The sequence below is a fragment of the Brassica napus genome, chromosome C2 (assembly GCF_020379485.1).
Source record: "Brassica napus cultivar Da-Ae chromosome C2, Da-Ae, whole genome shotgun sequence".
Classification (NCBI taxonomy): domain Eukaryota; kingdom Viridiplantae; phylum Streptophyta; class Magnoliopsida; order Brassicales; family Brassicaceae; genus Brassica; species Brassica napus.
Window position 1 is genome coordinate 33,090,236 of NC_063445.1, and position 23,902 is coordinate 33,114,137.

General features: G+C 41.0%; 1 protein-coding gene and 2 non-coding genes across 3 annotated transcripts; 2 read left to right on the forward strand and 1 right to left on the reverse strand.

The window, feature by feature from the left end:
• Window positions 1-3,135: 3,135 nt before the first annotated feature.
• Window positions 3,136-4,431, reverse strand: LOC106378287. The gene has a single exon (XM_013818440.2). The coding sequence runs from the start codon at window positions 4,429-4,431 to the stop codon at window positions 3,136-3,138; it is 1,296 nt and encodes a 431-aa protein (XP_013673894.2).
• A 388-nt stretch (window positions 4,432-4,819) lies between these two features.
• Window positions 4,820-4,926, forward strand: LOC125582786. Its single transcript, XR_007320238.1, has one exon. It is a non-coding gene; the product is annotated as a small nucleolar RNA R71 (small nucleolar RNA).
• An 18,376-nt stretch (window positions 4,927-23,302) lies between these two features.
• On the forward strand, window positions 23,303-23,409 carry LOC125582747. Its single transcript, XR_007320201.1, has one exon. It is a non-coding gene; the product is annotated as a small nucleolar RNA R71 (small nucleolar RNA).
• Window positions 23,410-23,902: the final 493 nt, after the last annotated feature.

The following is a 23,902-nucleotide window of genomic DNA, read 5'->3' on the forward strand; positions in this document are numbered from 1 at the left end:
TTGTTTAACAAAGCACATGCGTCGAGCATTCCTCCCATACAACTACGAACGTACTCTTCACAAAAAATTTCAAAATTTACAACAAGGTACACAAGATGTTGAGGATACACAACTGAGTTTGTCTACATGACTTATAGGATGACGTTAGGCGAGACTGATATTACGTGTATACGCACACCAATTAACCTAATGTGCACATTACCATAATCGAATGGTATGTCGATGTACCACTTTAGGATCGAATCCACAGAGACCAATGATTACACTTTATTTCTATAGGATCAATATCAAGCTAAAACAATATGGGGGTTTTAAAGTTGATTTCGTAACAAGCAAGTAAGAGATTGATTTAAGGTTTTTCAGATGATTAAGAATGCTAGCCTAGGGTGGTTTGATCGGGTGTTAAAAAAGTGTGAGCCAAACAATTATTCAAGTTCAATTAAGAGTAAGTCTAGAACTAGGATCACTCAGGTTGAATAAACCCAATCTCGTGGTATTGATTCCTTTGCAAGTCGGTCTTGATGCCTAAACTCTCGTTTGGATCAAGACACGCTAGCAAGCTTTAGAGATCAAGTCTGATATATTCACACCCTAATATCTACTCTCGCTGATTAGGGATGCAATGCTCATTCATAACAGATCTAGCAACCTATTACACAGTTAATGAACAGGTTAAACCTAGGATCTAACATTAAGCGGCCAGTTTAATGCAAGCATTAAGAATAGTTATGAATGAAGACAATCAAAGGATTCACTTATCTATGTTTAACTCACAGATCTAACACCCTAACACCCTAGACTAAGCAAGTGGATTACTCAGCCATGGACAGAGAAAACATAGAGATAACAGATGAAGAAAACATGTCTGAATCAATAATAAAAAGCAAAGAGGGTTTAGAAATCTTCTCCAAAGGATGTAGAGATTCTTCTCCCTTAACAAGAGTACAAGTTTTCTCTCTCTAAAATCTCTCTGAAAAAATCACGTAGAATGTCTAGAATAATAAAAAAATATATATTGCAGGTCTCTGGCGGCTGCAGGAGAAAAAGGGGGAAGCCCTAGGTAAAATCCCGAAATATTTGGAAACTTCCTTAAAAATCTCTGTCGCTGGAACAGGCACGCTAGACTGCTCCGCACGAGTGCTCTGCGTGAAAAAACTCCAAATTGCACTATTTTTCTCTTCTTTTCCTCCAACTGGTTTAGTTCCCATCCAATGCAACTCTAGACCTGTAATGACTCGAAAAGGACTAGAAAGACTCGATAAAGACTTGAAAACCAATTAGAAAACATATATAAAAGATGCCAAAAACACCATATATCAATTCCCCCAGAATTAGATCCTTGTTTGTCCTCAAACAATGTCAAGTATCAAGAACAGGGAGAAAAGTTTGAAAGTGTGGGAACTCTCCTATTCTCAGCAACCATACTTTTACCACGAATCTCTGAACCATATAAGCAGTAAAACTAGGACAACACACCCTTACCGGAATCCCACTGACTGCTGTTCAAAAATCGGCTCCATACTCTACATCTCAAACCTGAAAAAGCAACACTATCGAGACAAAACTCCCTACATTCATTTAAGAGTAGCGTGAGCTTCTCATCACAGGCACTATTCAGGGTAGATGGTCTAGGTGTGGAAAAAGCTATTTAATGGTGGAGTTAAGAGTGTTTAGGGGTTACCATTTCATTGTAGAGGATGCAGGATATCGCACAAAATGGCAAGAGAGGATAGATCCATTGATGTCCACAGCCTCTACTCGTTTTTGCTCTATCTGGAATGACTGCTCCGTTTTGGATCAGCCATCTGGATGATCAGATCATCTGCCTGCTCCAATCTTTCAACTTGGTACCCACTCTTTTGCTTGACCTTCCCAGTGGCTCATGTTTCTTTGATTTCTTCCCCTTCTCCATCACCTCATTTTCGTTTTTTTTTAAGACTGATATGGTGATGTGACGAAGAAGGAGGTAATACATGATGTTTCTGAGTGCCACTGGTGGTTCTGATTCTGATTCTCCACTCCTGCTCTTGCGCAGTTCATTAGTTATGGAGCGGTTGCTCCCTTAATCTGCTTGTTCTCCTTTCTGACTGAATTTCTATAGCAGTAATGAGTAAGAAGCTGCGTCGATCCTTTCCTCTCCGACCTTTTTTGCACATATCTGCACATATGACACTGAAAAACAAATGTATGAAGGTGGAATAAAGGCTAAGGTGCAGGGTGGGAACTAGCTAAAGATGAGCTAGCCACTCAGGATCAGAAAGATGGATAAAAAGGATAAAAAGTCCTGAGTGTGTTCTCATTTCCCTGATCTAATGCCCATAACAAGAAGAATTCCAGTCAAGATTAGGTTCAAGTTAGGTGGAGTTAAGTCTAACCAGTGTAACCTTATCGGCTGAGAACTTCTGGAGAATCAAGTGAGATATGTCAGGGTGTTCCAGGTCCACATGTGTGTCTTTCACCACCACTAAGGTCACTGAATAAGATAACTAAAGCACGAGGTGGTTAGTGATCAACACGGAATAAGGTCCTAATTTCCACAAAGTTTTGACTGACTCGATCATAAAAACTGACTCAAACTAACTCAAAAGAAAAACAAAAGAAAGAAACGAGTTAGTAAACGATGAAAACCCTCCCCCAGACTTACTTCACAACGTCCCTGGTGTGAAAATAAATCAGAGAGAAAGTGAAAACAAGAATAAATAAATATATATATATATATTTGTGAAATACTTTCCTGAGTGGAGCGGGCGCTCCACGAAAATCCTGTGTGATCCATCGCAAGATCTCCGCCTGGAGCAGTCACTCCTTCAACAACCCATAATTTTTAAGTATCTCGAATTTTTCTGCTTTTTAACCTGAGACTCAATAAACTAAAACGAAAAATAAGCAAACAAAAACAAAACCAAGTTATATTTACACTTACCAGTGGGTTGCCTCCTACCAAGCGCTTGGTTTAAGTCATTAGCTTGACTTGGTGATAGGGATCAGTCGGGTTGAGCATGAGGGCTTGTTCCAAAACAAGCTCCACAATCAGACATGTTCAGCTTCAAAACTCTGCTCAGCAACCCCTTCACAACAACTTCTCCTTTCTCTTTCAGCTCATGTGTGAGAATTACTCTGACTTTACAGAAATGTTTAGAGGTACCCTTGCACTACCTCATACTGAATGGATTTCTCATCATACTTCCGCGGTATCAAAGTCATCATAGGGTAACCCTTGACCCTTTTCTTCTCGACTTTTTCATTCACCTTTGCATTTCCACTGAGTTTCTTGGTATCCGTGTGAGGATCTCCATCCAGGACTTCTTTGATCTCACCCTTTTTACCAAGCTCCTTCTTAGGAACAATATCCAGTTGTTCTCCACTAACCACTGAGATGCAAGAGGCGTAGCGGATTTGTGATATGGTTGGGACAGCCTTGTAGAAAACCTTCTTGTTGATGTTGGAGAAGGAGACTCTCTTATTAGGCATGTCGACGACTGCTCCTACTGTAGCCATAAATGACCTTCCAAAGATTAAAGGCATCTCATGATCCTTGCTCATCTCAACAACCTGAAATTCGGTATGGAGAGTACAGTTCCCAACTTGGACAGGAAGGTTGCGAATTGTGCCATAAGGGACTGCCATGGAAGAGTTTGCAAATGCCAGAGTCACCAGAGAAGGCTCAACATCAACAATGCCCAACTCGTCTACAATCGCTTTTGAGACAAGGTTCACACTAGACCCAGAATCACAAAGAGCTTCCTTGAATTCCACTCCAGCAATGGAACATGGAAAAACAAACTTTCCAGGGTCATCAACCTTAAGCAGTACCTTCAGCGATGGTGTCAGTGCTTCAGTAAAGAGTGCCTTGATATCCTCCTGAGATTCTCTGCGATTTTTGAAAAACATATCCAATGGCCGAATCTTCCAAGCATGTTCAAATGAGATATTTTGAGGAAGCCTTCTTACCATCTTCCTAAACCCAGCCAGCTGTTCTGCACTAATAGGATCCATCATATGTTTAGGTGGAATTGGATATGGAACCTTAGGAACATAGACTCGCACTGGTGGAATCTCAATAGGTTCGTCGGGAGCAGTCACTTCAGAGCTAGCAGGCTGCTCTGTTCTCTCTTTTGCGCCTGAAGCAGTCTCAGCAGACAGTTGCTCTGGTTCTTTTCCCTCAGCTTTCTCACATCTCAGCTCTGCTGCATTACAGTGCTCAACTCTAGGATTCATCACACTCTTTCCAGGAAGGGTACCTTGCTGCCTCTTAACACTATCAGCTGTTTGAGCAAGTTGAACATCAATCCTCTTTATGTGGTTGCTCACAGTGTCATACTTTGTATTCAGCTCGGTGAACATGTTGTCCATCCTGGTGTTGATGTCTGTAGAAACCTGATTCAACTCCTTGGCCTGAACCTGCTGACCCTGCAACAGCTGTTGCATCATCATACCCAGACCTTTCAGCTCATCTGGTTGACTGTTCCCGGTAGCTGGAACAGCTTGTCGATTGCTCTGCGGTTGTCGCTGGTTCTGGTTCTGAATCTGCCCGGCCGTAGCTTGCTTCATGCTGAAGACGTGCCCTTGGTTGTTTTTCAGTAGCTGATCAACCTTGGCAGTCAGTTCATCTATCTTCTGGGTGTCGGAACTGTTTTCTTTCTTGGAGCGATCGCTCTCCTCGTTCTTATTGGCTGAGGTAGCAGCTATGTTCTCAATCAGCTCAAACGCTCAATCAGTGGTCTGAGTCATGAAGTCTCCATTGCTGGCAGAGTTCATAGCACTCTGAAATTCCCAGTCAACTCCATCATAGAAAATTTCCAAGAGGTAGTCATCATCAAATCCATGGTGAGGACATTCTCTGTGATAGTAATTGAAGCGCTCCCATGCGTCGCTGAAAGGCTCATCAGTGAGCTCTCTGAAGGAGGTGATCTTGTTCCTCAATGCATCTGTTCTCGCCTTAGAGTAGAAATGGTTGAGGAATGCTGGTCGGACCTGTTCCCATGAAGTGAGAGAGCCGGTAGGGAGGGAGTTCAACCACCGTGCAAATTTTCCATTAAGAGAGAATAGGAATAGCATGCACTTGATATAGTCTGGTGGTACGCCAATCGCGCGAGTGAAACTGCAGACTTTTTTCGAAGCTCTCAATATGCTCCATTGGAATTTCTGTAGAGAGACCAGAGAACACCTTTCTCTGTACTAGACCGATCAAAGCAGGCTTGATCTCGAAGTCCTGCCTAGTGCAGGGTGGAGGAACTATGGCAGAACGAGTAGTAGGGATGTTGCAAGGAAGGTTTCTCTGCCCGATTGAAGCAGTCTGCGCCTGTTGTTCCTGCTGCTGCTGAGCAGCTTGTTCCTGCACTTGAATGATCTGCTGCAACTATTGCATCTGCTGCTGCATGAGTGCCATTGTAGCAATAAGATCATCCTGATTGGCTTGATCACCCATAGTGGTGTCGGATTGCCTTGGTTGTTGACGATTTTTTCTTTCTAACCTTGCTAGCTCCTGATTGGTAAATGTAACTAACTCTCTTTGTGCGTTTTTCCGAGTATGTCTACTGGTTATGCACCTGAAAAATTAGCTGCAACAAAAAGGATAGATCAAGTTAGAGGTCTTAGACTAAATAAATAACCGAAAAATAAAGGTAAAAAGATGGTCCCCGGAACGGCCCCAAATTGATATTACGTGTATACGTACACCAATTAACCTAATGTGCACACTACCACAATCGAATGGTATGTCGATGTAGCACTTTATGATCGAATCCACAAAGACCAATGATTACACTTTATTTCTATAGGATCAATATCAAGCTAAAACAATATGGGGGTTTTAAAGTTGATTTCGTAACAAGCAAGTAAGAGATTGATTTAAGGTTTTTCAGATGATTAAGAATGCTAGCCTAGGGTGGTTTGATCGGGTGTTAAACAAGTGTGAGCCAAACAATTATTCAAGTTCAATTAAGAGTAAGTCTAGAACTCGGATCACTCAGGTTGAATCAACCCACTCTCGTGATATTGATTCCTTTGCAAGTCTGTCTTGATGCCTAAACTCTCGTCTGGATCAAGACGCGCTAGCAAGCTTTAGAGATCAAGTCCGATATGTTCACAATACACCCTAATATCTACTCTCACTGACTAGGGATGCAATGCTCATTCATAACAGATCTAGTAACCTATTACACGGTTAATGAACAAGTTAAACCTAGGATCTAACATTAAGCGGCCAGTTTAATGCAAGCATTAAGAATAGTTATGAATGATGACAATCAAGGTATTCACTTATCTATGTTTAACTCACAGATTTAACACCCTAACACCCTAGACTAAGCAGGTGGATTACTCATCTATGGACAGAGAAAACATAGAGATAACAGATGAAGAAAACATGTCTGAATCAATAATAAAAAGCAAAGAGGGTTTAGAAATCTTCTCCAAAGGATGTTGAGATTCTTCTCCCTTAACAAGAGTACAATTTTTCTCTCTCTAAAATCTCTCTGAAAAAATCACGTAGAATGTCTAGAATAATAAGAAAATATATATTGCAGGTCTTTGGCGGCTGCAGGAGAAAAAGGGGGAAGCCCTAGGTAAAATCCCGAAATATTTGGAAACTTGCTTAAAAATCTCTGTCGCTGGAACATGCACGCAAGAGTGCTCCGCACGAGTGCTCTGCGTGAAAAAACTCCAAATTGCATTATTTTTCTCTTCTTTTCCTCCAACTGGTTTATTTCCCATCCAATGCAACTCCAGACCTGTAATGACTCGAAAAGGACTAGGAAGACTCGATAAAGACTTGAAAACCAATTAGAAAACATATATACAAGATGCCAAAAACACCATATATCAGAGACCGAGAAGCAACTGATCTCACGATTCATGGGGGAGAGGGGTGTTACACTCTCAGTTACTAGTCGCACTAGAACAGCTCATTCCCACTTCGGAGTCAGAAGCATACCAACGTGCGGTCTCCTTGGATCTCCAACTATAACCGTCTTGGACATCTTCCTCTCGTTCTCGTTTTCAACCTTCAGCAACGACAGATAATTCAACGCAACAAACAGACCGCACTACTCAACGTGCGAACCTCGCAAAAACATGAACCACTAGCGACACAATAGCTTCATCACGACCAGCACGTATGAATGTTCTACATTGCTTCTCTTGTGGTGAATGTGGTCACATACAAACTGCGTGTCCTAAACTAACTTGTGTAACCTAGATGACTTACCAGGAAGTCTTCTCTGATATTTTCGAGAATTTTTTTTTATCAAAGAAAAATTGGAAGACTTCCAGAGAAATCTCTAAAAACACACATAAAGTGAATTGCAAAACTAACCTCTATATTAACCAGAAGACATCCGTATAAGTCTTCTACGACCATAATACTTACACGGAAGTCTTCTAGCGAACAGATCTTGAAAAAAGGGTAAACGACCTATTTATCCACCAGAAGTATCGTATATTAACAAATTCACACAATCTTTCATGCTCGTCTTAATTACACACATTTTAAGTATATGAACTTATTTACCCCTATTTTCAATGATCGAATCCCAAATCCGCATATTGTAATAGATGAGAACTAAAACCGACACTGAACTGGTTTAGATTGGTTTACTATTTCTCAATTTCAGTTTTAACCTGTTTTTTTAACCAATTAGTATTAGACCAGTTAATACACTTTTAAACCTGGTTTTAAATTAAATTAACTCAATTTAATCAGATTAAATTTCAAAAATACCAAACCATAATTAACCATGTCTTCCGTAACCCGACCCGATCTCCATCTTCTTCACCGACCATATCAATATGAAAATAAAAAAACTAATATGTCAACTCCAGTCCTTAATTAAATCTGTCTTCAGAAACGTCTTGGTTGGGTGAAACAGAGGATTTGACATGGAGTCTATTTTTCCGACGAGCACTGGTTATGATCAATCGCGACATAAACGGAAGAAGAAACAGCCGTCACCACCACCGTCTCAATCGTCAGTTCAGTTACGGAGATCAGAGAAGAAACAACATAACTACTCCACCAACATCATTCAACCTCTAAGAGAACTCCGGATTAGTGCCGCCGCAGATACATAGCATCCCCACCTCCTCGCAGCAGAGGTATAGCCGTACGCTTGTGAAAAAGGCTCTGCAACATCAAATTTCTGATTTTTTTTTTTTTAATTTTCCTCCTGTTTGGTTAATTCATTTCATGTATACAATTTCATTTAATAAAGCTTGTTGTTAAAAAATGGCGATGATGAGAGGAAGAAGAAAATGAAATTGGGTGATTTATGAATTGAATTTTGGTTTGGTTTGGTTTGGTTTGGTTTTATTCGGATTTGGTTCTCTTTGGATTTGGGTTATTAATTTAGTTTGGTATTTAGTTTATGATGTAAACCAAGAATACCAACGGTTATGTGGATTCGGGTTTGGATCTTTGAAAATGGGGGTAAATAAGTTTATATACTTAAAATGTGTGCAATTATGACGAACATGAAAGATGGTGTGTATTTGATACTATATGATACTTTTGGTAGAGAAATATATCGTTTCCCCAAACAAATCAACTTCATACTTTCAACCAATGAGATAACTTGATTAGCTTTTCCTATCACACATAACTTCACCACAAAACAGATCCGCTTGTTAATGACCAAGAATCATGAGTTTGAACCTTACAAAGTTTAGGATCAGAATCTTGAGGTTTTTTTGATGAATATAAAGAGAAAGTGAAAGATATGTAGTTTGTGTGCATAAGTAATGTTATACGAAGAGTAAAAATCAAAACTTTGGTGCATTAAGAGCTTCAAATTGGTTGTTCATGAAGGATTGGTTTATTGGTGGCAATGGCAATATTGTAAATACCTGATGAAGATGATGATGTTAGAGTAAAATACTCATTTTCGAAAAAAAAGAACAAAAAATAATGGCATTTTCGTGAATAATCTGAACTTCTGGAGTAAAATTGGCAAATGAAAGTTCCAAAAAATATCATGGGTTAGTTTTGGGTTTGACTTTTTGTCTTGAGTCATATTTGAAAAAAGCCCGTTTACATATGATAATTTATATACATATGATAATTTATATTATGGTATTTTATCATTCTTTATTTATAAAATATTATCATTCTTTATTTACATATGATAATTTATATTATGTTATTTTATCTCTTAATTATAGTATCGTGTGTATACTATATTTTGAAAAAGAAAAAACATAAACAGTATTTAGAACAATTTAATCATGAAAATATATGTATAAAAATGAAATATATTGTTACAGTTTTACTATATTTGGATGATTTCTCATTAGAAACATTGAAATTATATAAAATACTAATAAAATAAACTAATATTTTTATTAACTTGTTTAGTGTTACGTTTATAATAAATTTTATCTAAGATATAAATTATTTTGTTTACAATTTTTAATTATGGTAATTACCATATAGTTATTTTTTATATTTGAATATTTACAACTGAAATTTGTGTCATAATTTTATTAAGCCATGTTATAATTAGATAGAATATATGTCACCATTTTTAATAGGCCTTTTCACCATTTTTAATAGGTCCTGTAAATAGGTCCTCTCACTTTTTTTAAGAATGGTTGTGGTGAAAATACCTAAAAAATCACTTTTCAAATAAAATCCATGGGATTGTTTTCATTTGAAGTGCAATCAATCTAGATAAATGTTTCAAGTTAAATGTCTTAGCTAAGAAATTAGTACATGTGGTATATCGAAGCTAGTTGTTCGGATGATTTTGATAATGTAAGGTTAGTTTATTGCCAATAATGTAAACTAATTGTTGTATATTATGTATATTATTTTTTCCTTTAACAACATGTAATATAGTAAGTAAATATTTATGTGTTTTGTCATAATGTATATGTCTAAAAACTATGGACTGTTTTTTTTTCTTGTAAACCAGGAGGTGTCTAGGCTTTCGCCCCAAATGATTTCTCCATGCCCGGCCGATGCTAATACCGATGACATGGCGTAAATTATCCTATGGATACAATAGAGCCTACTCCAAACATGCTTAACTGTAGAGTTCTGATGGAACCTACACTAAGCATACTTAACCGCAGAGTTTTATTAAAAAAGTGCAACACAAAGACTTCTAGAAAGATTATCTATTATAGTACTACTCTCGTCAAGGCACATGTTGAACTGCAGAGTTACGATGGGATACATGCATTGGTGCTTTAGAAAAAAATGTATATTTTATGTCATAGTTGCATGCATTCTAAAGGAAGCACCATCGACTTCACCGGACAAAAAACAAAGCAATAGGAAGCGCCTTTTTACTTTTATGGAAAACCAAAAAAAAAAAGACTAAGACATCTTCTGAGTTTATATTCATATTTTATATATTTATATTAGTTTTGCGTTTTAGTTTCTACTTTTATGGATAAGAAATTGAAATTTAAGAAGAAGATAAATAATATTAATCGAAATTTCTATTGCAGCTTCGTTGACCATGTTTTCTACGACTTAAGTTGTGGTCCATTCCAAGTGGGTTTAACAAGCCATTCCTGCCAATTTTGTTGAAAAGATTTGTGTATATTTCAGTTAAAGTAGCAAGGGATCGCCTCACGAATCTCTATCTTCACATCTAGTCATCCTCTTCCCCAATCCTTAACTATGACTACACTGAATTTTTTTGTCAACAATTTTCAAACATCTTTTGAATTTATTCTATGTGTATTGATGTAGCTCAAATTTGTTAGTGCAAGATGACACTACAATAGTACTGCAGAAACTAAACCAAGAGACAAAACAACTACAAGTAAACACTATGCTTTATTAGAATCTCCTTTAAACAATCTATTACAAGACCTTGTTTATTCATCTTTACACGTCTAGTGTTAACACCCTAACACATGATACTGAAGGAATCCTAAGTTACCTGCTTATGTCTCTCTTCCGTCAATTACTTCAGCCACTGCTTCAACATGATCCAAAACAATTCCAGGAGCTTCTCTCTCTCTATATAATATCAGCCTCTGTGTCTCTGTCTCTCTACAGACGACCCATAACTATCTTATATTATTCTCCACGTTCCTGAAACCCTAGTCTCCAATGGAACATGGATATGCACATCTTCCATAACATTAAATGCAACTTTCCTTTTCTTGGAATGCACTTATTCCTCTTCCTTTACGTCCTAAACTTGCTCCTCAAGTTTATTCCTCTTTCCTTATCTCCAAGATACTCTCTTGCTCTCCAAGTCTACACGACTCCAGCTCAGCACCTTGACTCCACATGGTCTTCACCACTCACCACGACGTCTGCTTCAGCAACTACGTCAGCGACTACTTCAGGGCAGACATCTTACATCTTCAATATCCTCCTTTCAGCTTTGTGTGCCGATCAAGCACAACAATCTTCTGATTCAGCAACCAAGTTGCAACCACGTTCCTCACCTGGAAACTTCCACGCCAAATGTGTTTTTCTCCCCCACGAGATGTGCGCCACACCATGCTTTTCTCTCCCATGAGATATGCATACTCTGGACCAGAACATCACCATTCTCCCCCTGCTTGATTGCATACTAAGCTAAAACACAGATGCTTAGATGTCAAGCCTTACAGACCCACCCGTCTGTTTCTTCATGTATAATCAGGACACAGCCCCTGCTGCAGCAGAATAACAAGTACTGCATCACGATTTGACGCACCTGTCGAACTACCCTTCGACCAGCTTCTGTTGAGGACCTGGCTTCCGTCATGTGCCGTCTTCTTGACCATGAGCCCTTCCCCATCCACACCGAGTGCACTATGCACTCGTTGTTATTGTCTTGGAGTGATTTCACTATCACCCTCCTAAAGATCATTTCGCATCACTTCCTGACGCACTTCGATCTTCTTCCCCTTTGTGCCATAAGCAACCTCGTGTCATGGCTCCATGCTTGGTGCTTCTTGATCAACCTCAAGATCAGTCTTAACAGAGCTGCACCCATCTTATGACGTCTCTTCCTTGACCTCATCAAGTAAGTCACTCTTGGCTAAGAGCACCTCTTCAACCTTCTTGGATTTAATGAGCGTCTTGTTCACCTTCTTGGCCATGTTTTTGCTCTTCTCACGAGAAAAATAATCCACCTTCTTGTGTCCAACCTTCCCACTAAACCAACAGCACATCCGATGTTGCTTCTTGCTTGGCCTGACACAGTTGCTGATGCACCGATCAGTCTCCTTCCTTGTACCAGTTGCACAACCATGCTTCAGAACCTCCTATTTGACCTTCATGTTGTTGCACTGATGTACTACTTTTGGCTTGTTACTCACAGCTACGCGTTGTAGAACTTCCTGCTTTAGTCCTTGTCGTACGTCCCGAAGTACTTCCTGACAAGCTTCTTTGGCTCCACTTTTTGATGTGCTTCCCTGCACGAATTGTGACAGCCCCTTGTGATGTACATCAGTACTCTCAGCTCCTCAGTTTTCCAGTTCCCAATTCGCCTTGGCTGGTTGTCCCATCGAGAGTATATTATCCAAGTCCTCGGATCCACTGTTGAGCATCCTGATCTGTTTGCGATTGTCAGCCAAATCACCTTCCAGCATCCTTTCTCTCTGTCGTTAATCAATAGCAACCTTTCTCAGTTTGCTAACCTCCTGCTCTAGAGACATTTTTCTCTTTCATAGCCGCAAATTCTTCACTGACTTCTTTAAGCATCTCTATTAGCTTATGAGTCACATCCTCCCATCTCAGTTCTGATCCTTGAGATTCAACCACTTGTTGTACAGCACGTGATACTCCTCATCGTCTGTACCAACATCTGAATCCGAGGATTCACTAGATTCCTGCTTGGGTGCACCAAATACAACAAGATTCTTCATCACCTTTCCATCTTCTTCAGATTCTGAATCATCAGACGACTCCAATAAAAATCTTTTTCCCTTTTTTGAGTTTGGACATTTACGCTGTGTGTGTCCAACACCTCTACACTCAGGGCACTTGAGTTCCCTTTGTTGTGCAACATGACAGCCAGTCCTCATATGACCAACTCCTTCACACTCGTAGCACTTGAGACCTTCTCTTCTTCTGTTACTGTCGTGACCACCTCCCTGGCGACCGTACTGATTCCTCCCACCAGAGGGATTCATCATCTTACCAATATTCCTAGCAAACATACCCATTGCATCTTCAAAATTCAGAGATCTATCTCCATCTTTGTCAGCAACAAGCGATGTACTCCTTGATGCACCAGCTGACGTAGAGACCGAGCTACTGTATGTCTCCATCCCTTCTGCCTTCAGTATACCCACAAATTTGTCAAACTTGAGCTCATCTGTGTTTTTGGTCATATTCAAGACCGCCTTGTGAGCCCCAAACTTCGTTGGAAGACAGCGTAGTAACTTCTTTACCAGCTTCTTCTCCTTGTACTTCTTCCAAAGTACACATGCTTCATGCGCCATAGCACTGAGTTTGGCACTGAAGCTTCCCACATAATCATTACCAGAGCATCTGGGATTCTCAAACTGCGACCCAAGATGATACAGATGTGTCCTCTTGACACTCTCATCTCCTTCAAATGAATTCAGCAGGATCTTCCCCGCCTCTTTAGCTGACGTACTCCTCTGAACCAGTTGGAATTGTTCTGCTTCAACAGCTCCAAAAATCATCGAAAGCGCCTTTGCATTAAACTTCGATGCATTGCGTTCTGCCTCTGACCAATCCTCTTTTGGCTTAGGCTTCCTTCCATCTCTTGTAATTATGGTAGGCTCCTCCCAACCAATCTCCACAGCTGTCCACGCATCTTCATTGATTCCTCGAATCATCTGCTTCATACGAGCCTTCCAATGACCATACTGGTACGCATTCAACATGATCGCCTTCTGCATAGAAACAATCTTGTCCATCTTCACCTTCAGGATTACACCGATAACTTAGGTGCCTCGCTCTGATACCACTTGTTAGTGCAAGATGATAGTACAATAGTACTGTAGAAAGTAAACCAAGAGACAAAACAACTACAAGCAAACACTATGCTTTCTTAGAATCTCCTTTAAACAATCTATTACAAGACCTTGTTTATTAATCTTTGCACATCTAGTGTTAACACCCTAACACACGATACGGAAGGAATCCTAAGCTACCCGCTTATGTCTCTCTTTCGTCAAGTACTTCAGCTACTGCTTCAGCACAACCCAGAACACTCCCAAGAGCTTCTCTCTCTCTATAAGATCAGCCTATGTGTCTATGTCTCTCTGCAGACGACCCATAGCTATCTTATATTATTCTCCACATTCCTGAAACCCTAGTCTCCAAGGCAACATGGATATGGACATCTTCCATAACATTAAGTGCAACTTTCATTTTCTTGGAATGCACTTATTCCTCTTCCTTTAAGTCATAAACTTGCTCATCAAGTTTATTCATCTTTCCTTGTCTCCAAGATACTCTCTTGCTCTCCAAATCTACACGACTCCAGCTCAGCACTTTAACTCCACATGGTCTTCACCACTCACCACGACGTCTGCTTCAGTAACTACGTCAGTGACTACTTCGGAGTAGACATCTTACCTCTTCAAAATTACTCTAGAGCAACTCTCTCAAATAAGAGATCGATTGCAACACTTGATGATCAAATCCATAGGGAGTGTGGATCACATAATAGACTTTAGAATCAAGATTAAGCTAGGAAAAATATATAAAAGCAGTAAATAAATCAACAAAAGAGATTGTAAGATATATATGGGAAAACAGTCAAAGTCAGGGTTTCAAACAGGCAATCAGAACTCAGACCTATAGATGGTAAGGGTTTAAATAAGAACCGTCCTAGAACTCGAATCAATTAGTAAGATATACAGCTCTCTCTGCAAGTCTAATCAGATGTCTAAACTATTAAATTCCAACTCCCTTATGTGAATTTGATTAATCAAGCATTAATGTTCAATAAGATATGTTCACTAGTTTTCTAAACAACCTCTCGTTGTATTTATCAACCTAGCTCAGCTGGGTTAGAATCATTAGTCGAACCCACTCTCACGGTTGTCGATTATCCCATGATCATATTTCTCGTTAGCTATTCTAGTATATAAGCAATACGATCTATCATCTGAAGGATCCAAGATAATAATCCGAGTAGTTCTATATTTTACAAGTTCACCAAAACCCTAGAAACCCCTAAATCAAACAAGTAAACTGCTCAGATATATTAAAGCAAGACATGGAGATAAAATGTATGAATTGTATTAAAAAAGAAGAGATATAAATATTGGAGTTCCAATCGAATTTCTAAAGGACTCTTGTGATCTTCTCTCCAAAAACCTCTTTATGAATAATAATAATCTTAGCCTAAACAATGGCTGTAAAATAATATATATACGTCAAAAACACGGCTATGGGAAAATCTTGTAATTTTTAGATATTTCAAGGCCAAACTTTATTCTGGAAATAAAGTCGACCCACATACTCGCGTCGGGATCGACCGACACCAAAGAGGTGTCGATTGACACTCCTTCAAAATCTTGGCTCTGGCTTTTGTTTTCCTATACATCTACGTATTTCTTCATCTTTAAGTTTCAAATGGCTTCATGATCTCCACAATAATCTGAAACGTACCTAGACCTGAAAAGAACCTAAAATAGACTCGAAGCATATTATAAAGACTCTAAATATGAGTTATAATATGGCTAAAAACCGGTAAAACCCATTGTATATCAAGTTCCCCAGACTTATCTTTTGTTTGGCCTCAAGTAAAACAAAGAATGTACCTGCAGAAGAGGTTTGTAAACGATGGGATTCACCAGCTCTTTATAACACCACCATCACCTCTACAATGTTGCAGCCACATGCATCTGAGGCATTTCCATGTACTAAACTCCAGCTTAGCAATTCTGCTATACCACAGCTCACTAGATACCATCAACATTATCCTCTACTAACCCCATCTCTTAAATATAAAAGTGTAGGTTTTATTTTGGGAATATCGATCAAAGGACACATATACTCTTACTCAACTTGGTTTCTGAACACACATGCAGTCTTCTCTGGTCCATTTCCTGCCTCTTTCTCTCTTCTCTGAATCTTTTTCTCTCTTTTTTTTGTTTTTTTTTTAATTTTCTTCTGTTTTTCAACTCTGAAAAGTCTAGGCAAATAATGGCGTCATATGAAATTTCCCTACTCCTTTACTACTCTGGAAGTCATATCGATCTTTTTTTCTCTCTCTTTCTAGATGATGAACATGGGAGAGAGGAGAACCAGAAACACATAGACTTTTACCTTCCAGACATGCAAGAGGAATCCGATCCAGTGTATTCCAAGCCCAAGACAAGCAATTTGAGTTGATTAGGTTTGAGGTCAACTTTGGTTCCCTTAGACATTCTCAGCAAGTATGGATGTTATTGGCAGGTGATCCACTTTGAGATTTTCATTCAGTACACCTTCGAGTCAGTAAATCCAAAAATTGTGCTATAGAGTGGTTAGGCGGTTTGTTTCAAGAAAAAGTTCATCATCCATTTTTGACTCTATAAAACGACTCAACTGACACTCAAAACAAAATACAATGTCAGTAACTTCCTCCTCCAGGCTTAAAAAACATTGCCCCCAGCGTTATCCAGTCTGAAGAAGTAAATAAATAAAAACTATAAAAATTTAACAAGGAAAATCATGTCATACCTGCCGTTTGATATGAGTGCCGATCGACACAGTGAAGTGGCGATCGATGCTCATGTAGTGTCGACCGACAGCGGCCAGTTGTCGATCGATGCTGGTTCAGGACTCGTCGTCCTCGGATATTTATCAAAAACTGAAATAAAACCAATGCGAAAACTAGTAAAAAAATAAAATTAAAATTGAAATTGAAACTTACGAACGGGTTGCCTCCCATTCAGCGCTTGTTTATAGTCTTTAGCTTGACATTTTGGAGTTATGGGCTAGTTTGGAGGCAAATGAGAACTTGTTGGAAAACAAGTCTCAACATCTTCTTTTTTTTATTTTGATCCATTAGCCCACAAAGCTTCTTATGGCTTTTTCTCCTCTAGTTCTATGTTTTTCTTGCTTCTTCACAATATCACTGATATGATCCACTAAAAGTCCCAGATTTTCCAAACAGTCACTCACCCAACCGATACTGTTGTTTAGTTGAATGTAAGTTGCATCCAGCTTTCTGCAGAATCGTCTATCATCTTCTCATGGGCATCAACAATCTGGTCTATCATGACTTCAACATGATCTCTCCTAGTCGCAGCCGACTCAGTCTGATAGTAGGATCAGCATAGTTGTTGTTCCTCTAAAATGGTTCTGCATATTCATGTAGACTCACATAGTGGCTTCCCACACTTTCTGCCATTTCGAGGATCAGCCTTTGATATATCAATAACCTTTCCATCTATACCTCGAGCACGCCCTTCTATATCTCTGTAGACCCCATGTTCATCAGGTGCAATGACTGTTCATGGGTGTCTTTGTGGAATAGCTTTGGGAGGAGTGGCAGATTCAAGGGTTAAAGGTTTCAGCTGTTCTGAAATCACAGTGACGTGATACACTAAAAATGAATCCTTGCTACTGTCAAGTTAACAGTGGTAATTGTAATATTTGAGATTAAATCCAGAGGACCAGTTTACTCTTTACTCTTATGAGTTCAATATTAAGCTAGGAAACAAGTGGGGTTTTAAAATCAATGGCGACGCAAGTAACTAGAATACCTAGAGATTCAAATTCGATTTAAATGAAAGCCGGCTTAGGGTTGTTCATCGGGTGTCAATGCGGAACCAAACAACTATTCAAGTGCAATGAGGTGCAGTCTAGAACTCGGATCACTCGACTAGAACAATCCACTATCGTGGACTTGTTCCCTTAGCTGATCGGTCTTAAGTCCTAAGCTTTCACTTGGAACAAGACGCTATAGCAAGCCTTAGAGATCAGGTCCGATTAGTTCACTTAATACCCTAATATCTACTCGCGCTGATTAGGGATATGAAGCTCATTCAATATTTGTCAATTTATCTCCTAAGCGGTTAGCTAGGTGATTAAACTTGAGATCGAACATTAAGTGATCAATTCAATGCAAGCAGTAAGAACAATATGAATGAAGAACAATTAAAATCACTTATTTGCGTTTAGCTCATGCGATTGACACTCTAAAACCCTAAGCAAGCTTAGCCGACTACTCAATCATAAAGCAAAGTGATACAGACATGATTTCTGAATAATACTGCATATAAAATAAAGTAGAAAGACAAGGGTTCAGGATGATCTTCTCGTGAAAATGAGAGATGAAGCCTTCTCCCTTACAAGTTGCTAAATCGCCAAAATAGTTCTAGGTTTTTTGCCAAACTAGCGTAGTCAAAAATAAATGATAGGATAGGCTTTTTATATGGAGGCGCCGGTGGTAAAGAGAGAAGAGATGGAATCTAGGGCAAACTTCTGAAATCTTGGAAGTTTCCTTAGTGATCGGGAACAGTCAGACGCTTGTTCTCTTCGGGAACAACCTTCGGATTGGTCTGACTGGCTGTTATGCGTTAGATATTTCTAAATGACATATTTCTTCATGGAACTCTCTTCTTTGCTCTTTCACCTGCTCCAAACCTAGAATGATATCAAATAAGCACGAATTAGGACTGAGAATTAACTCAAAGCACACATATAATGGTATTAAAAACACCATATATCAATTTCCCCAGACTTAGATCCTTGTTTGTCCTCGAACAAGGCCAAGCCTCAAGAGCAGGGAGAAAGGTTTGAAAGAGTGGGAACTCGCTTGTCCTCAATAACCATACTCTTACCACACATCTCTGAACCATACAAGCTGTAGACTCAGGCCACACACCCTTACCAGAACACCCACGATCGCTGTTCGAAAATCAGCTCCATACTCTGTATCTCATACCTGAAAAGGGTACACTATCAAGACAAAACTTCTTAAATTCAATTAAGAACAGCGTGACCTTCTCATCACAGGCACTAGTCAAGGAAGACGGGCTAGGTAAGGAACATGCTATTTCATGGTGGAGCTAAGAGTGTTTAGGGGCTACCAATTTTAAGTGGATGCAGGATATCGCGCAAAATAGCAGGAGAGGACGGATCCATTGATGTCCGCAGCCCTTACTCATTTCTGCTTCACGGGTGCAGTTGTTCTCTCCTTCGGATCAACCGTGGGACTGTTCTTCAATTCTTGACTTCCTTTGCCTACTCCTCAAAAATTGGTACCAACTCCTTGCTCAACCTTCCCAATGGCGTGTATTTTTCGGATTCACCTTCCCCATCTCCATCACCATAGAAAAAAAAAAATAGGGTTGGGAGGGAGAGGCAACATAATGAATGTTTTGTAGCCACTGGTGGTCTATTCTTTTGTTTCTCACTGGTCGCCATAGACTGTTCTCTTGTTAGAGCATGGTCTCATCGACTGTTCTCTTCATGCTTGATCTCTCTTCTCTGAATGTATGGCATTAACGAGTAAGAGGCTGCGTCGATCCTTTCCTCTCTGACCCTTTTGCACAGCACATATGACACTGAAAAACATAGTGCATGAGGGTGAAAATAAAGGCTTAGGCGCAAGGTGAGAACTAGCTAAAGATGAGCTAGCCACTCAGGATCAGTAAGATTGGTAAAAAGAGTAAGAAGTCCTGAGTGTAAGTCTCGTTTCCTTGATCTGGTGCCCATAACAAGAAGAATTTCAGTCAAGATTAGATTCAAGTTAGGTGGAGTTGAGTCTACCCAGTGTAACCTGATCGGTTGAGAGCTTCTGGAGAATCAAATGAGATAAGTCAGGGGTGTTCCAGGTCCAAGTGTGGGTCTTTCATCACTGCTAAGGTCACTGGATAAGAATGTTAGAGCACGAGGTGGTTAAAAGATTATCACAACACAAGGTCCTAATTCCCACAAGAGTTTTAGCTGACTCGATCCTAAACTGACTCAATAAAACATCCAAATGACATAAGGACTGACTCAGAAATAAAAACATAGAGTAGCAGCACACAAACAAGTGCTTCCCCCAGACTTAATTCACACCATCCATGGTGTGACATCAAATCGGAGTCAGCCAAATACACAGCAAATAGATAAAGAGTTCAGATGGATAAAACAATGGATAGAGAAAAATCCTGGTGGACTCAATCGGACTCGCCGCTCTCGGCTGGATCAAGCGAACGTCTGTTGCGCGAGCGATGAACCTCCTCAGTTGAAGGGCCTGTTCCCATAGGCTCCTTGCCTAGACGGTGTGGTCGTGGGGTCTGCGCTGCTGGTGACTGTCGCTGGTTACTTCCGCCAATACAGCTGTCGGTAACGAGATGGAGGATCCTCCGCATGAGACTGTTGCTGTTCCGCTGCGAGTCAACCATCCAGCGTCGGTAAGTCTGATCATCTGTCACATCCCCCAGCTCTCCGAGGTCGTATGATGGGTCAGCTTCTGGGGTAATGTCCTCGACATCCTCCGTATTCGCGTCAGGTGCAGCAGCACGAGGATCAATGCTTAGGAGCTCGGGTGGTGGGAGGAAGCGTATGTTGTCGAAACGCTGAGCCTGGTGATCTCGGGGTGAGGCAGCTTGGTGAACAGCTGGGTACCCTCCTTGTCGAAGAAGCTGTAGGTATCCTCATCTCGCATGATGTGGCACACCATAAGGTACCTGATGTCGAGGTACTGAATCTCCGTGTTCACCTTGTATTTGCTGAGATCAATGCCGAAATGCTTGAAGAGCGGCGTGAGCAAGCTACCGCTTCTGTCCTTCTTGTTCGAACCGTGCATAAGACACTGCCTCCTCTCGCAAAGCATGGTGATGAAATGAAAGCCTGGGTTCATTTTGACCTTCTGAATTTGAATGCTAGACCCTGAAGCGCGGATCTCATCCTCAATACCTGCATACAGGGTTTGCAGTTCCCCGTTTGTCACTTTGGAAGTCTGAACCTTGGCGAACATGAGGTTTGAAATGATCTTTGCAATGACTCTAAGTGCCGGGTTCCTGATCTGCGACTGGTAGGCTTTGCCAGGTGTGAAGTTCCCATTTGCGATGAAGTCCCAGAAGGCGTTTGATGGGGCAAATTTTTTCGCCATTGCTACCCCTCTCGGCTCATTCGCGATCTCATAGATTTCGTTGAGTTTGTCGAGGGACAGTGAGCAATACTCTCCATCAGCCATGAATGAGAAGGAGCAGTTGGCGTAGAAGGGCGCAGAGGAGTCCTCGTAAGTAATGGTGGCAGTAGCGAGCACTTGGCGGGCAAGGTCTGGGTAGAGCTCATGTGCCTGATAACAGAGGGGAGCTATCCCCATTGCTTGCAATGTTTCGAACACATCCTCGTCGATCCCGAGATCAGCAAGAGTTTCCGCATGGCCGAAACGAGTAGGTAGGATATCGACCTTGAGGAGGGAGTTGTAACGCCCAGCTGTTTCCTTGTCCCACCCCTCGCAGTTAAAGTCTAAAAGCATTGGGCTGTTGAGATCAATCAGTTCACCCTCTTGTTCACAAGGCCATGGGTAGGACGCGGAGGTTGGTTGTTGTTCTCGCGGCGGTGGCGTGTTGCTTGCGAGGTTCACCCTCGTTCTCTTGGCCGATTGCTTAGTGTGTGGCATCTTATGAATCGGGGGAAATTGACTGAAAAGACAGAGAGAACTCGAAAATCCAAGCAAATTAGAAGCAAAAATCACTTAAAATGAATGAAAAATTGAGGTTTTGGTGATTGCTCTAATTCGCAAGTGGGGAGGTGTACGGTGAGTGAGACGGGAAAGAGGTAGAGTGAGGCCTTAAATAGGCGAAACCCTAACCGCTTCCTTTTATCCCCCCATTTTTTTTATTTATTATTATTATTATTTTTATTTTTATTTTTTGTGGGTCCGAGACACTTACCTGGAACAAGCGATGGGTTGTTCCACTAGGAGAACAGTCCTTCGGTTGTTCTGACTGAAGTGTTCGCTTTTTCTTGTTTTTGACTTACAAACTAAACCTGAAAAGAAATATAATAGACTATAGAAAACAATATATACACTCACCAGTAGGTTGCCTCCCACCAAGCGCTTAGTTAAAGTCATTAGCTTGACTTGGCTCAGCCGATCAGGCTGATGGGGGATCGCTTAGGGGATTTTCTTCACCCTCTGCGATAGTGGAGTCAGCAAGGTAATGCTTGATGCGCTGACCATTGACGACGAACTCATCTCCCTTTCTGTCCAGCAACACAACAGCTCCGTAAGGTCGGATTTCCTTAATGGTGAAGGGTCCGGACCATCTAGATTTCAGCTTGTCTGGGAACAGCCTAAGTCTGGAGTTGAAGAGCAAGACCTTATCGTTTGGTTCGAAACGTCTGGCAATGATTCGCTTGTCATGGTAGGCTTTGGTCTTCTCCTTATAAATTTTGGAACTCTCATAGGCGAGGTGCCTTATCTCTTCCAGCTCATGGACTTGGATCATGCGCTTCTCAGTTGCTGGCTTGATGTCAAAATTCAGTAAATTGACTGCCCATGCAGCCTTGTATTCTAGCTTGACAGGAAGATGACAAGCCTTACCGTAGACCAGGTGATAGGGGGTGGTCCCTAGCGGCGTTTTGTAGGCTATTCTGTAGGCCCAGAGAGCATCGTCCAGCTTAAGCGACCAGTCCTTGCGCGAGGTATTGACAGTTTTTTAGAGAATGTTCTTGACCTCCCTGTTGGAAACTTTAACCTGTCCACTCGTCTGGGGATGATAAGAGGTAGCCACCTTGTGTTTCACCCCATTCTTCTTCAATAGGCCCTGAAATGCCTTGTTGATGAAATGTGTTCCGCCATCGCTAATGACCACTCTAGGCACCCCAAATCTCGGAAAGATGATGGAGCTGAACATCTTAGTCACCACTTTTACATCATTAGTGGGACTCGCCACTACTTCTACCCACTTGGAGACATAGTCAACGGCGACCAGGATGTACTCGTTCTTGAAGGACGGAGGGAATGGTCCCATGAAATCGACTCCCCAACAGTCGAACACCTCAACTTCTAAAATGTAATTCTGAGCCATCTCATTCCTTTTGCTGATGTTCCCAAGTCGCTGGCATGCATCGCATTGAGCTATGTAGGCGTGAGCATCTCTGAACATAGTTGGCCACCAGAAACCTGCTTGGAGGATTTTGGAAACCGTTTTGAATGTGGTGAAATGCCCTGCATAAGAGGAACCATGGCAATGATGTAGAATCCCTGGAATATCTGCCTCTGGAACACACCTTCTGAATATGCCATCCTTGCAATGTTTGTACAAGTGTGGTTCATCCCAAACATACTGCTTCGCCTCTCTTAAGAATTTCCTCTTCTTGTTTCCAGTGGTTTGAGTCATGAAATCTCAATTACTCGAATAATCAAGGGTGTTTCGAAACTGATAGCTCACTCCATCATAGAACACCTCCCATATATAGTCATCGTCAAACCCATGGTGCGGGCACTCTCTCTGGTACTCCTTGTACCTCTCCCAAGCTTCATGAAAAGGTTCATCAGACTTCTGCTTGAAATTGGAGATCCTGTGCCGTAGAGCCGTGGTTTTAGACTTCGTGTAGAAGTGGCTCAGGAAGCTGATCGGACCTGGTCCCATGAGGTAAGAGAGCCGGTTGGCAGAGATTTGAGCCAGCGAGAAGCTTTCCCTTCAAGAGAGAATGGGAACAGGGTGCATTTGACATAGTCCGGTGGCATTCCGTAGAGCGAGAGAAATTGCAGATTCTCTCAAAGGCTTCGATGTGGTCCATCGGGGTGTCAGTAGTGAGACCGCTGAACGTGCTCTTCTGTACCAGACTTATCAGTGCAAGTTTGATCTCATAGTCTTGCCGAGTGCAAGGAGGAGGGTTGATGGGGGAGCGGTTAGTAGCGAAGTTCCGCAGAAGGTTCTGCTCCCCAGTAGGAGCACCACGCTCTTCTCGCGCGGTGTTCTCAGCTGCTTCTTGAGCAGCTTATTGCTGATTCTAGATGGTCTGCTGCATCTGCAACATCTGTTGTTGCTGAGTCTGCATTTGTTGTTGAATGATTGCCAGTGC

Bases quoted from the DNA above. Each gene is read 5' to 3' on its own strand.
- LOC106378287 (XM_013818440.2), bottom strand. From the start codon at position 4,431: ATGATGCAACAGCTGTTGCAGGGTCAGCAGGTTCAGGCCAAGGAGTTG.